This window comes from Protopterus annectens, chromosome 1.part0 (genome assembly GCF_019279795.1).
Source record: "Protopterus annectens isolate FY-2018-M chromosome 1.part0, PAN1.0, whole genome shotgun sequence".
NCBI classification, from domain to species: Eukaryota; Metazoa; Chordata; order Ceratodontiformes; family Protopteridae; genus Protopterus; species Protopterus annectens.
Window position 1 is genome coordinate 542,696,591 of NC_056725.1, and position 15,000 is coordinate 542,711,590.

Consider the following 15,000-nt stretch of genomic DNA (forward strand, 5'->3'; position numbering starts at 1 on the left):
CTTGACTCCTTCACACAGGATTCTGTTCCTGGGATGTCAACTAGACATCTCAGTTCAAAGAGCTTTTCTTCCACAGGAAAAAATAGATCTTTATTTAGTTCTGTTTCTAAGATTTTCCACTCAGACTTCAGTCACTGCGAGTGAATACCTCAGGATTTTATGTCATGGCATCTGAGATTTCATGATACGACTGGCAGGACACCACATGAGAAAGGTGGAGTGGTATCTGAAATCTCTTTGGTCCCAGCATCAGCACTTCTGTATCTTTTCAAATCCTAGTGCAGGCGTTTATCAGAAGAGAAATCTTTATGCTGGAGTCAACACATTTCTTTAAATCCAAGTATTCCCTTCTCTCTCTCTGCTCCAAATCATTCAGTCACCACAAAGACTTTGAACTTTCATTGGGAAGCAGTTTTGGGAGGGGTAGAAGTGCAGGGGGTGTGGGTCACCAAGGACAGACACAAGCACATAAGTGCCAAGGAGATGGCTCTCCTGATCAAGGCACTCAACTCTCTGTACAATCTTTGGTCCCTGGAACCTCTTCAAGTTGTTATAGGTAATACTACAGTCATGTGGTACATCAGTAAGCAGTGGTTAACCAGGTCATACCCCCTTTGCAGTCTAGTCTTCACTCCTCAGGCATCCTATATTCCGTCAGAGCAGCATTGTGAGGGAGGACCAGAACAAGCCCTCCCAAATGGAAACTAGATCGAGGGGGTCTTCGAAGATTTTATTCATCTTTGGAGAGTCCCTCAAGTAGACCTCTTTGCCTTCTTCCTGAACAATCAACTGGCAAGATTCTGTTCTAGGACTCCATGCAAAAAGGCTTGGTGGATGGATGCCTTTTCTTTTCTTTGGACAGGAACATTCCTTTATGATTTTCCACCCTTTTCACTTACATCTAGGGTACTTATCAATATTCAGAGGGATTCCTCCACGATCGTTTTAGTGAGACTCTTCTGGGTCAGGCACCAATGGTTTTCCCTTCTTTTGAAAATTCCCATGAGCAACTACCATAAGCTTTCTCAAAGACTGGATCTACTCGTACAAGATCAGAGGTGTTTGATGCATCCCAACATCAAGAATTTTTGGTTGACTTCCTAGATTATAGGGGCCTTATTCGTTTTAGTCCCCTGTTTACTGAGGATGTGCAGCAGGTAGTAATGGAGGCAAGAAAGCTTGCTACTAGAAAGTAATGGAGGGAATAAACGAATGTATTAATAAATGGAAAATGTTTCGTAGTTGGTGCCAGCAACATAACCAGCACCCATTCAGGGCTAGTTGTTTAACGGTTTTACAATGGTTGTGTGAGTAACGGTCCTGTGTTGTTTCTTATTCTTCTGTCAAAGTTCATATGTCAGCCATTTCAGTTTGTCTGCCCATGTATCCTCCTCTTTTAATGCAGTATCAAGTCAAATTGTTATTGAAAGGGGTTTTGTTTGAGGCCTCCAGAAAAATGGTGGCCCTCCTTGGGATTTTAATTTGTGTTAGAGAAGCTAACACTTACTCCATCTAAACCAGCTAATCTGGCTGACTTGAGATTCTTAACATGGTAATCAGTATTATTGATTGCTCTGACCCTTGCATGAAGGGTATCTCAGTTGTTGGCCCTTATGGTGAGCCAACCGTGTCACATTTTTCATAGGGATAGGGTTTTTTTGAGAACTTATCCTTTTATGTCTAAAGTGGTGTCAGAGTTTACTTTAAGCCAAACTGTCCAGCTCTCCATTTTCTTTCCTGAACCTAAAATTGAGGAAGAAAGGATACCTTAGATATCCACAGGCAGCTCATGTACTGTCTTGACAGAACTAAATCTTTCAGGTCTTCAGATCAGTTGTTCATTTCTTGTGAAGGTAAGAAGGGTGACCTGCGTCAAAACAGACTATTTCCAAATGGTTGTCTAAGGCTATTACCCTTTGTGATATTCACCAAAAACAAACTGTTCCAGGCAGAGTTAAGGCCTGCTGTACCTGGGCTTTGGCTTCATCTATGGCTGTTTGTAAAGGGTTGGATTCTATAAGTGTTCTAGAAGCTGCTACTTGGTCCTTTGTATAAATTTATACAAAGCACTATAAGCTTGAGTTGTTCTTTAGGTCGACCTTCTAAATGTAGTAGGTATGGTTAATACACCTATATAGGTAAGGCTGTTGCAGCAGCAAACAATGTAATGAATATAGTCCAGTTGTATAAGATGAACTTAACATAACAGTAGATGTTCGAATGATCACTATTACAGTAGTTTCTCCCTCCCTCCCTCCACCCCTTGCTTGTCTTGAGCGTTTTTTTTTTAAATGCTGGTGTGCTGACATTTGGTTTTTTTTTTGTTCCTATCTTTGTCCTTTCTGGGGTCAGCCTTCCCCTCTCTACTGGCAGGAAAGCTCTGAAAGGCTTTGTGCCCAAACATGTCTTTTAGTCAGCTCAACTCGAGATGCTTGAAAGTTTGAGCACATTGGGAAGGTTCCCTAATGGTTTGGAATATGTCTGGCTGTTGTATCCTTGGCAGGATATAATCCCGTATAACTAAGAGTACATCTACTGTTATGGTAGGTGCATCTCACACAGCTGTACTTTCCCCATCACACTTATAATATTTGCCATCTTTCTGATGGAAAATTCTTTGGCGACTGCTTGGGGTATAAAATTGCCTATACAATTACTTCAAAGCAAAAATCCTAAATATTCTGGACTTTGTTGCATACTTGGGAGCCAGGCATGTGTCCTACCATTATTTCCTTGTGAATTGCTTATCCAGTGTCTCTTCCCAAATTTTTCTAATCTCCTATGATTGATTCCTACAGTTGTTGTGCAATGTTTTATATGTCCTGTTGATCATCCTTTTTTTAACAGCAGCTTCTGTTTTAGATTCACCTAAAAACTCTACCAGAGCAGGTCTTTCACTTATCAATCCCTTATCCCTTTCTCTTTGCCTAAACTCAATGAATGCTGGATAGGAAAGGCAAGTCTCTACCCTGCAGTGCGGATGTTTTCTTGATCTCTTCCCATTCTGTTGGCTTTCCCTGTATATTTATTTGCTCCCAATACCTTGTTTCCTTTGCCAGATTTCACCAGTAAATTCCATCTTCTCCTCCTCCTCTCAACCCCTAATTGCAGTCATTCGTATCGGCTAAATCTCCTTTCTCTGTTCTTGTGCTGGATTAGTTCTTAGGATACTTTCTGCTACTACTTCATGAATAATAATAATCTGTATAGCTGCTATTATTCTTTTTAATGATTTGCATCCAAAATCCCACTTTAGCCTTATTTCATAAATTTCCTGTCTCATCATCATCTGTTTCCAGTTTGAATTTTAACTTTCAGCTTTGCTTTATCCTTAACTGTGAGCTCTAAAATGTTTCTTTCAAATCGGGTAATCTTAAACCACCTTGCTGTATTGGAAGGATCAGCATATCCCACTTGACCCTTGCCCTCTTTCCCTCCCAGATGAATTCCTTCAGCTGTGTAGTAGTTATTGTCTGCAACGTCTGTTGTTGTTGTGTCTTTCGGCTTTTCCCGGTTAGGGGTCACCACAGTAGAACTCCGGTCCGCTAATAATTGGCAGTTGATTTTTACGTGCTGAGTTGCCAGCCCTAACGCACAACCTTCAATGAAGGTACGCCCATTCATGCATGTCTCCACGCAGAAGACGCTCTAGCTAAGAGTCGAACAGGTCAGCGTCTTACTGTGAGGCGACAACACTACCGCAGCACCGGTTGATAAAAATATGCCTGATCTGTATATAAAACTAAAGGGACTAAAAACATTTTTACTGTTTGTACCTTGGTCTGTATCCATGTATGTGCTTCAGTTTTTGTGTTATGGTTTGATTAGTCTTTTTTCACATATCCTTAGCGGCCGTAACAGAATCCTTTTTAGGCCATACCCATAAATACTTAATTTTATTGTGCCCCCATAATTATTGGTATTGCTAGACTAATTTATGTGTAGGTGCATAGTTTACAGCTATGGGTTTTGTTTTATCTTCAATAATTTTATTTCTCGAAAAGACTTGAAACTGTATCAAGATGTTCCACAACAACGAGATGTCCTTTTTTGGTTTTAGCAGGTACAAAATAGTAATGTCTGGAAATAAATCCAACTTTTCACGATTGCCATACCAATTATATCCTTGAATTTCTGATTCCTTTATTTTCTTTGCCAGTGACTTTAAATATAAAACAAGTAAAGGAGAAAGAGGACACCCCTGCCTGGTTCCTCTTTTTAGACGCAACTTGTCAGAAAGGAGCCTTCACACTGAAATTTTTGCTTCTAATCCCTCATATACATCCTTGTAATTAACTTTGTTATTGTACCTGAGAATGCACATGCTTCTATTGCCCTATCATAAAATCCCAGTTTACTTTGTTGAATACTTTCTCTGCTTCAAGACCCACCAACAGCAGCATTGTTTTCTTACACTCTATTCCCTCTGGATTGTCATTGCTCTGTTAATGTTGTCAAATGTTTGCCTCCCCTCCACAAAAAACACATTGATCCATGTCTTTTGATTTTGTCAACACCTTTGCTATGCTTTTAGCTTTTATACACATAAATACTTAATTGTTTAAAATTGAAATGGGCCTATATGAAGTTGGGTCTTACGTTTGTTTACTATCTTTAGGTATTACAGGCCCAACAGCTTTCATCCAGGATTCTGGTGCTTACTTGCCCCTCATTTTAAAATACTGCTAAAACAAAACCTTCTAGATCTTCCTCATAGCTTCCAGTCTTCCACAGGAAGACCCATCTATTAATGGAGAGTTTTCTATAGATTGATTGTGTATCACCATTTTTTATCTTACCTCCTCATATCTTAATTGTTGTTGAGTCTTATCTACCTCTAACCTTGCATACTTGTGTCTTCTATAAATGTTTCCATTTATGGTCTTTCTTGATTTCTACTTTTCCCTGCTTTATACAAATGTTCATAAAATTATCAAAATGTCTGTAATACCCCTACAGGATCACTGTTTATTTTTCTGGTTATAGGCTTCCTACATTTGACAACAGCCATTTCTACATTCTGTTGCCTGACGTTGTGCTAAAAGTTTTTGTGCTCTGGAGTTCTTGTCAAAAAACTATTGCTTAACAATCTTTCTAAACTCATGTATATTGTCCAGGTACACCCTTATTTTCACTTTAGCACTTTGCAGTTGAGCCTCCTGTTGTTATGAGAGATTCCCCTTTTTACGCAATACTTCAACCTTTGTCAGCCAATATAATTTCTGATGATCTTCGTGTTTCACTGCTGCAGTCCTCACACTTGGGTTATCTGCCTGCAGGTAGCCCACAGTCGGCCCGAATACCAGAGACTTAGTATTTCTACGTCGGATGCTGTTGCTCCAGGACTGACGTCAGTGGTATAAAAACAAGCAGCCAACACCATTACATCAGTCTTTCTTGCCGAGGAGCCCGAAGCAGAACCAGTTCGCAAGTGCCGGTCGGCCGCCACCTGAATTTTCGTTTACGAATTGAATAATCCTGAAGTCTTCTAAAGCTAAGTACCCTGTTGGGAATCCTCTTTTTCTTGCTGTAACAGATGTCAGAAAAAGTTAACAGTTGTCTTGCCTGTGGAAAGCAAATACCACACAGAGATTTTCATTCTTACTGCGTCACTTGTTTAGGCTCAGACCACGACGTACCTCGCTGTCGGTTTTGTGCCTTGTTCAGTGCCCGAACCGTTTGTCGTCGGGCTCTCATTGTCACTAAATTTTTTCATTCTCCATCTCTGTATTCTAAAATTGCTTCTGTAAGCCATCCGACTACCGATATTCCGAAAAAACGTGAGGATAAAGACAGAGACAGACCACATAGGTCCAAAGCTGCCGACGACACTTCCATTAAGCTAGTCGCCAGTTCGCCGGTACTCAGTGAGGCACTTTCACAAAACAAAAAATAAGTTTGGATCGTTGAAACCTATATCTTGATATGATACATATTCATATATAATAATATGTACATCTTTTTCCATCCTTATGCCTTTTTTTGTTTTCTTCACTCCCTTGGTACACATTTCTGTAACTATAACCATTGCTCGGATCTCTGTTTTTCATTCATTAATCATGATTAAATATATTCGTATTTTCATACTCGCACTAGGGCATTCCATTATTAAGAAATGTCTATTACTAGCCTTTGTTTTTTGTTACATAACTTTAACCATTTTATTCTTTGTTCACTTTATTGTATATTATCACAACCCTTGCTCAGATCTTTGCTTTTTGTTTGCTTATTGAGACTATTATGTATAATTATATATGTATTTTGACATATATATCATTGTATATTATCATTAAGAAATGACCATTACTGGCTTATGTTTTTGTTTTGTATAACTTTAATTATTCCATTTTTTTTGTTACTTCATTACATATACAATTAGAACTCAGGAGCGGGAACACACCATGTTTCCCATTGGTTGGGGATGTATATAAATATTTGTGTGTTCTATGCTTTGTAACATTGACTTTTTTCACTGATGAAGGCAATTTAGCCGAAACCGGTTTGGAAATAAAAGCTATGTATTTCTACTAGCTTGTTGGAGTTTTTTGTCCAGAGTGTTCCGGTTCACACAACATGCTGGCCAATTGTTGTTTATTAGGTTAGGAAGTAGGTCAATCTCGAACCAGTTGGAGTAAGAGTCTCCTAGCACCAAGTAATGTTGACCATTCCACTCGAAGATGTCTGTGGCTGCTATCGACCAACGTAGTTCCGTAATCTGGTTAAGCTGAAATGGTTTCTTCTGTTGATGTGATTTTGTACTATTACACACAGAACAAGATAAAAGTACTCTAAATGTCTTGTAACATAGAAGGCCAAAATACTAGTTCTCTCGCCCTTCTTTTGGTAGATTCGGTTCCTGGGTGACCACAATGTAAGATAGCAATGTACTGTGGTTGCAAGGACTTTGGAACAATTACTTTTGGACCTTTCATAATGATGCCTTTGTCAGACAAAATCTCATCTTTGTACAGAAAATAAGGTTGCACTTCTTGAGGTAAACTAGATTGCTTTGATGGCCGTCCTTGATTGATAAAATGGGTTGAGCCTTTGTAAAACTGGATCTGTCATTGTGTGATCTCTCAGCTCATCAAGACATGTGGAAGGAAAATTTCTCACTTCCTTGACTTCAGAATCAAGGTTCTCATTCTCATGCTGTTCTGTGGTGTTTCTGAGCGATCTGGATAATGTATCAGCAAGATAAAGAAGTTTGCCTTTCTTGTAGACATGATTGAATTTGTACTTTTGCAATCTCAGCAGCATACATTGCAATCTGACTCGAGCTGAATGTATTGGTTTTCTTAAGATAGTGACTAAAGGTTGGTGGTCTGTTTTGATCTGGATAGGTCTACCATAAACATAATCATGGAATTTTGAACATGCAAACACAATTGCCAAAAGCTCATTCTCAATCTCTGCATACGGCATCTCAGTTTAGGTAAGAGTTCTCTATGGATAGGCAACAGGTTGATCATCTTGTAGAATGACTGCACCAAGTCCAAATTTCGAAGCATCACAGGAAAGTGTAACTGGTTTGTGAACATCATAGCATCTGAGAGTAGGTGAGGTAGCAATTCTCTGTTTAAGGACATCGAATGCTCTTTGGTGTTTCTCTGTCCAAGACCATGATATATCTTTGTGTCAGCTCTCTTTGTGGTGCTGAAAGTTGGCTCAAGTCTGGAGTGACCTTGCCTAGGTAGCTGACCATGCCAAGAAAACATTGGAGGGCTTGAACATTGTCTGGAGCTGGCATCTCGAGAATGGCTGTTTTGTTTTGAAGGGTCGGGTCCGTAAGCCTGTACTTGTAAATGAATGACCAACATAAGTAAATTCTTGTAGCCTGAACTTGCATTTGTGTGGATTGAGCATAAGATTCACTTGACGTGCCCTTTCTAGAATTTTTCTGAGGTTTCTGTCATGTTCTGCTTCATCACGACCTCCTACTAGTATGTCTACTATAATAGCACAAGGATACCCAGAAAAAATTTGTTCCATTGCACATTGAAAGACTTCACTTGCAGAATTTATCACAAATGGCATTCTCAAAAATCTGTACCTGCCAAACAGAGTACTGAAAGTAGTGAGCAGTGAGGATTTTTTTGTCAAGCTGAATTTGCCAAAATGAACTCTTTGCATCTAGGTCAGAAAAAATGGTGGGATTTGGTATCAAGGTTGCGGCTTCAACTGTGTGCATTGGATGATGAAGTCTTTTTAATGCTTTGTTTAAATCTCATGGGTCAATACATAATTCTGATGTCGTCTGAGATTTTCTTATGAGCTACCACCATGGAAGATACCCATTCAGTTGGAGTTTCGACTGGACAAATCACACCTTGTTGCACCATTTTGTCTAACTTAGCTTTGACTCTGTCCTGCATAGCTATTGGGACTTTACCTGCTGGTCTGATAACTGGACTGATCTCTAGGTCTAACTTCATGGAGTACATAACCGGAAGTTTGCCTAGTTTGTCTTGGAAAAGATCATAGGTAGAAAAAATGTGTTGGGCAAAATTAGAGTAGTGGTCTTTTAAGCTAACTTGGTTGACTTCCTTATTAAATGAAAGCAGTCCCATTTTCAAACTGTCACTGAGCCCTAACAATGACTGGACATGCTTCTTGAGCACACAAAATAATAAGTCTTAGCTTCTTCCAGCAGAGCAACATGAAAGCACTACTCAGCCTTTGGTTTGAATTTCTTCACCTCCATAAGCAACAAGTTTCACACACATTGCCAGGTCAAGCCTTTCACCTTTAAATACTCTGGCAAATGTTTCTGCTCATGTAATAATGCACTTGGAACCTATGTCAACTTTAAGGTCTATGGGTTTGCCATTTAGCCGAACGGCACAAAATACTTCATTCTTGGCCCTTAAATCTACTGCATTGACTTTTCATGAAGCACTGACACACCATCAACATAAAGAGTAGACTTGCCACTGTTTAACTGATAAAATCATTTTATTCCCTTTTAATAAAAGAATGTCAGCCTTTTGATTTACAAAACCTTTTGAAATTATTCCATTTATTTCATTTGTGGCACTGTTGACCAAAAGGTAAACATTTCTCCCTTTTAGATTCATGACTTCCACCACAGTTATGACAGTTGGCAATGGAAGTGGGTGGGGGCCCATGCTTTGAGTTTGCTGACTCTCACTCTTGTACTTCACTGAGATTGTGCAAAGTCTGGAACGTGCTAGAACGTTCTGAGGTTTAACATTGAGTGCTGCAGGGGTTACATTTGATGCCATGTGCCTGGGGCTGTTTCTGTTAATAATGTGCTGCATACTATCAACATAAGCTTTTGTCACTGTGCCTTCTAGAGCTGCTCTCATTTGTAAGCATATTTGTGTGCTTTTCTGTGAGCTCGTATATCTGGCAAATCTCAGTGGCCTTATTCAAAGTTAAATCATTGTCACAAAGCGAAGTCTTTTTCACAGCATCATCTTTAACAGCACATACAAGTCTCTTATCAACCCGTCCTTTAAGAAACTGTATGTGCACGTTTTAGCCTTATTTCTCAGGTTATTTATGTATGCTGCAAAAATTTCGCAAGGCTTTTGATCCCTTGTAAAAATAAGTGCCTTTCCATAGTAACATTTGTTTGGGGGTTGCACATTTCTCTAAATTTACATTTTAAGCACTCAGGGTTCTCCCTTGACTCAGCCGATGCAACAATATGATGGTTCGCCCCTTTCCAGTATAGATAGGTGCATGCACAAATGAGCGTTCCCTTTCTATGGCTTCTGACTAAGCTAAATTAAGCAGAATAAATGCCTTTGTATGGTCATTTTTATCAGAAAATGCAGCCTGTATGAAAATGTCATACTCTTGCTGAAACACACTCCAATTCTCAGCATTATTACTGTCAAACACAAGTGCCATGGGTTTCTGAAATCTGTCTCCCATGCTCGCAAAGTATAGACACAGTGAAAATATGGTCCTTGTAATTATGTACAAACAAACAGTTCAGTGAGCTTGCAACAGCATTCAAAAGCACAGTAAACTGTTCGAAGTATTGTACTTTGCGAAATGTGCTCTGTAATGGCTGTACTCTACGAAGTATGCCTTGTAATGGCTGTACTTTGAGAAATAGCTTTTCTGTAACACTGCAGAAACATGCAAACACTTTATACACTTCTGATAACTCTGATATCTTTGCTTAATACAAAAAATGGAGATTCGCAAAGCATGTGTTGCAAATGCGGTCGTTTCCCCTTTATTTTTTTTGTTTTATGCAATTCTGACTTTGTTTCAAAAGTTTTCCTTAGTAATTTGAATATTTTTATCAGTGTACATAGCTGTTTATGCAAATATTATTTAGAACTTTCTGTATACCCCATTTCATATTATTCAAAAAGAAATAGCGCTGAGCAAGTTTTAATACCTGAAATTCGTTTCTTACCTGTTTTGCGAAGTATGCACATTTAAGAATGATCCACTCCTGTATATTCCTCCAGCATCTAAACAAGTGCCTTAAATAGTTTTAGCCAAGCCATTCCTGACTTCATGCTCCTTCGGTATTCTTCTTCTAACTCCATGTCCTTTTAGATATGCTGCTCCTGGCACCATGTCCTTTAGACATGCCACATGTTCGTGTTTCACTGTTGCCGTACTAAGAAATTGGTTATCCGGCTCACGGTTGCCCTCAGTCAGCTAGAATACAAAAGGTAAGTAAAAATGATGGTTGCAGTCTGTTGTAAAGGACGTTAGGGTGCCTGATACAAAAGGAGGCAGCCAACGTCACTTCCTCAGTCATCCTTGCCGCGGAGCCCGAAGCAGAAGCTTTTCATGCACGAGTGCCGTTCGGCACTTTACCTTTGTTGGTTTCCAACTACAAGAGTTGAAGTCTGTACCCCGTTGGGGATCCTGTTTTCTTGCCTTAACGAATGTCAGAAAAAGTTAATAATTGCCTTACCTGTGGAAAGCAGATTCCCCATAGAGATTTTCATTCGTATTGCATTATTTGTTTAGGCCTTGACCACGATGTTCCCAAGTGTGATCTCTGTGCCTCCTTTAATACGTGGACTATCTGTCGTCAGGCTAAGATTTTGGCTAGGCATTTTGGAGTTTGGTCTAAGTTTGTTAGTATGGCGTCCGCCGGTCTTCAGGCTTCGGATGTTCCGAAGAAGCATAAGGATAAGGACCATGACAGGCCTCAGAAAACTAAGCCCTCGGATGAGGTTAAGTTGGGTGTCAGGCGGTAGTCAGTGAGACACTTTTGCAGTCCCTGCAGTCCGCAGATGTACAACCGAGGTCTTAATTTAGTCCGAGTCCATTTTGCCTTCTGAGCTGTCACTGGTTGCCTCTTCTGCCGGAGCCGCTAAGCTGACTCCGGTGTCCGAGGCCTCCGTTTTGTGTTCTGACAGCAAACTTCTTCCTTTAACCTCTGCTGCAGCTTCAGCAGTTGCCAGGCCTCTCGAGACCTTTAGGCTTGCAGGTAAATCTTCCACTCGTCAGCTTGTGAAAAGGCAGGCTCCAGCTGCTTCTCATTCCCCTCAATCCCAAATGGTTAAAATGGCTAATGATTTGTTGACTCTTATTAGGGGTTCTCAGCCTCCTCCTCCTAAAAGAAGTAGAGATGTTTCTCCTGAGGTTTTATCTTGCTCAGGTTCTGATTCTTCCAGCATTTCTGTTGATGAAGAGGAATTTTCTCAGGCTTTTTCTCCTTTTGAGGATTCAGATGCAGAGGAGTCCATCCCTTTGGCTTCTCCTCCAGAGGATTTCTCTTTTGGTGATATTTTAAATACCCTCAGAGAACATTTTAATTGGAAAGTCAGGAGTATCCCCAATCCAAGAAACTGATTAGGGAATTTCTGGATTTACCTCAGCATAAGCATTGGAAGTTGTTGATGTTTTTCTGCAAAATTCTTTCTCTCCAAATTCGGTTCCTCCTGCTCCCAGGAAACCTGACAGGTACTACAGGGTCCCTGATTCTCATCTGTTTCTTTTCAGGAATCCGTTGGCAGATTCAGAGGTTATTTCTCAGGACCCTAAAGGAGTTAATGCCACTGTCGCCAGGAATCCTGTTCCTTCTGACAGGGAGTGTAGGAACCTTGACAGGTGGAGCAAGAAGGTTTATACCTCTGCCATCCTAGTTATTAGGGCTACCAATTGTCTATTTCATACGCTGAAGTGCCAGCAGCACACCTTGGAGGCTATTAAGTCTAGGATAGCAATTGTACCTCTTTTGGCAGAGAGTAAAGACATGCAGGATTTACTGTATTCTGCCATTCTGGTCAATAAGCATTCTTTACATTGTGGTTTTGACATCCTTGAGGCCTCCAGCAGGGCTACTGCTACTGAATATATTATTAGAAGGCATGCTTGACTCAGAGAACAGCCTCTTCCAGAACCTGTCAAGGCTAGTCACCTATTCCCTCCATAATAAATCCATGCCAAAAGTTAAAGCCCACTCTACTAGATCTGTGGCAACTTCTATAACATTCCATTCCAGGGCATCCATGGATGACATATGTGCAGCAGCTACGTGGGCTAAGCCTCATACCTTTATCAATCATTACAAATTGGACCTGGTCTCCAGGGGGAGAGCTGCCTTCGGCTCAATAGTACTCAGGAATGTTCTTCTATAAGGGCCACCCATGGACCTTAAGGTAGCTTGGGATTCTGTCCCATCAGTGATGAATGGAAGAAGATTAACAACATCAGATACAGAAGTTATTTTACCATAACGTTCCATCTGTCTTGTTCATCATCTTTCATTCATCACTTTCCACCCTCCTTCCAAAGGCTCCTGGGGGATACTTTGGGTCTAAGTGGTGCACTAGGGTACATGCATAGAAGTGGCCTCGACTTTACTTCCTTTCTTAGCAAACTCGATCTGAGGTAACAAGGAGAAGGGCATTCTGGGTAGAGAGCTCGAGATTTTTTTGGCTGGCGTGAGCTTGGTAATTGGCCGACTCGGTTCAGAGGGCTCAGAACCGAACTCATCAGTGATGAATGAAAGAAGATAAACAACACAGATGGAACTTTATGGTAAGACATAACTTTTTTTTTTTTGGAAATATGCCTTTTGCCTTGTATTGTATAAAGTTGGTATATTTAAGTAGCAGTGGGAACACCCCCCCCCCCAACCATGTGCTGAGGGTGGTGGGAGCTTGTCCCCTTGCAAAAAACATTATTTTTGATTTGGATGCTATGTGGTTGTGTCTTAGTTAACTTCAGTAGATCCGTATTTAAGTATATATGTGTATGTATGGATCTACATTGAAACACTGACGCCCAGTTAAGAACGTCAGTTTCTGAAACAAAAGTCATGAAAACTGAAACACCCAAACAGCAAAATTTTCCTCGGTAAGTAAACACTTGCCCAAGCTTGCATGAAACCTGAACCAAAGTAAGTAAAACCCACCTAGGTGGGGGGGGGCTATGCCCCCTACACACCCCTAACTATTTATACCAACTCCTGGATTGCACTACAGTGGAGAAGAGGGCATGTTGGGCAAGTGCTTATTTACTCTTGTTAAAACTTTGCCATTCAGGTATTTCAGTTTTCGTGATTTTTGTTTCGGGGAACATGATGTTCTGTTGTATGGGCGTCGACATTTCAAAGTAAGTTCATATACATGTGTGTGTGTGTGTGTGTGTGTGTGTGTGCGTGTGTTTGTATATGTGTGTGTGTATATATATATATATATATACATACACACACATATTTGTATAGTCAACCTGTAGTTTTCATTATGTTTGCCTTTACTGTGCTCTTGTAAATTGTACATTGCAGTTTACCAGTTTATTGACTAAAGTGGTTATTGTTTTCTTATATATCCTATTCAATACTTTAAGGTTTGCGTATCATCTGAGACAGTGGCAGATCGAAGGCACGGGCATCAGCAGTCATTTGAAGGCACTTTGTGAAAAGCAGTCTTTACCACTAAGGATTGTATGTCAGCCAGCTGGATTGCCAGACGGTATGTACAGGGAATACAAATTGAGTTTATGCTGCAGTAGTATCGATATCTCTTTCTTGCTTTCTTTCGTTAAACATTCCTTTCATAATATAATTTCAATGCTTTACATTTATAAAACAAGTAGCGTTATTAAGAAATAGTCTAGATTCAGAGATGTGTACTAGTCCAATGACCGCAAGGGCCTTTTTAAGCTTAATTTTAAGCAGAGGCATGGGAGATGAAACATGTATAAGAAGAAACCTGAGATATAAACGATTTACAAGCTGCTTTTATCCATTAGAGACAAGTGCCAAACCAGGGATGAATTTCCCGTTCCCCATCCAGTTGTCCAAGTTGCACTTGAATCAGGTTAGGGTTAATTCAGGTTCACAGGAATGGAGAGTCTGTTCCAGAGAAGGGCTAGTCTCTTGAGATAGTTATCTGTCTCTCCAGCAGGGCCTATTTATATTGCAGGAAGGTTTAAGTCTTTAGAATGGGTAATTCTGTTGCTATTTGTTTTGTTGATATGCAAAAGGTCCATCAGGATGGGGTCAGACTATGCCTTGTGTCCCAGGCAAAGATTTCCCTTCAACAGCCTGTAAGAGAGACAGAATACAGGGATAGGGCCTTGAGGCAGTCTGCATTGGACATGTTACTTAAGCTGTATATTGTTTTAGTGAGGCACTTCTGTGGACATTCCTGTTGATGGATGTAGTTGGTTAGGTACGTACTAAAGGAGGCATTGTACTCGGTGATAGGTCTTATGAATGCAGAATGTAGTGGAACAATGACCTTCTTGGACCTAGATGCCATACCCTTGTTAATAAGTTGCACAACATAGAAGTATTTCTTCACTAAATGGCAGGAGACACTACACACCTAATGTCAGAGGTGACTGCAATGTCACAGGAGTGGTTTACAGGGCAGCATGCACCAAATGCAATGCTTTCTATGTGGGTAAGACGGTCAACTTCCTTAAAACGAGGCTAGCAAAACACCTGCATGACTTAAAATACTTGAAAGTGACAAACCAGCTGGCAGTGCATGCTCTCAGGAACCTAGGACACAGTACGTTCAAATTTCATGTTCTTGAACA

General features: G+C 40.3%; 1 protein-coding gene across 1 annotated transcript in view; it reads left to right on the forward strand.

The window, feature by feature from the left end:
• USP34 (ubiquitin specific peptidase 34) overlaps positions 1-15,000 on the forward strand; it is a gene marked incomplete in the record, with an annotated part of 5,849,982 nt that overhangs the window by 2,546,236 nt on the left and 3,288,746 nt on the right. Inside the window, 1 exon segment of the mRNA XM_044061224.1 lies at positions 13,801-13,924. Within this exon segment, the coding sequence (XP_043917159.1) occupies positions 13,801-13,924 (124 nt within the window).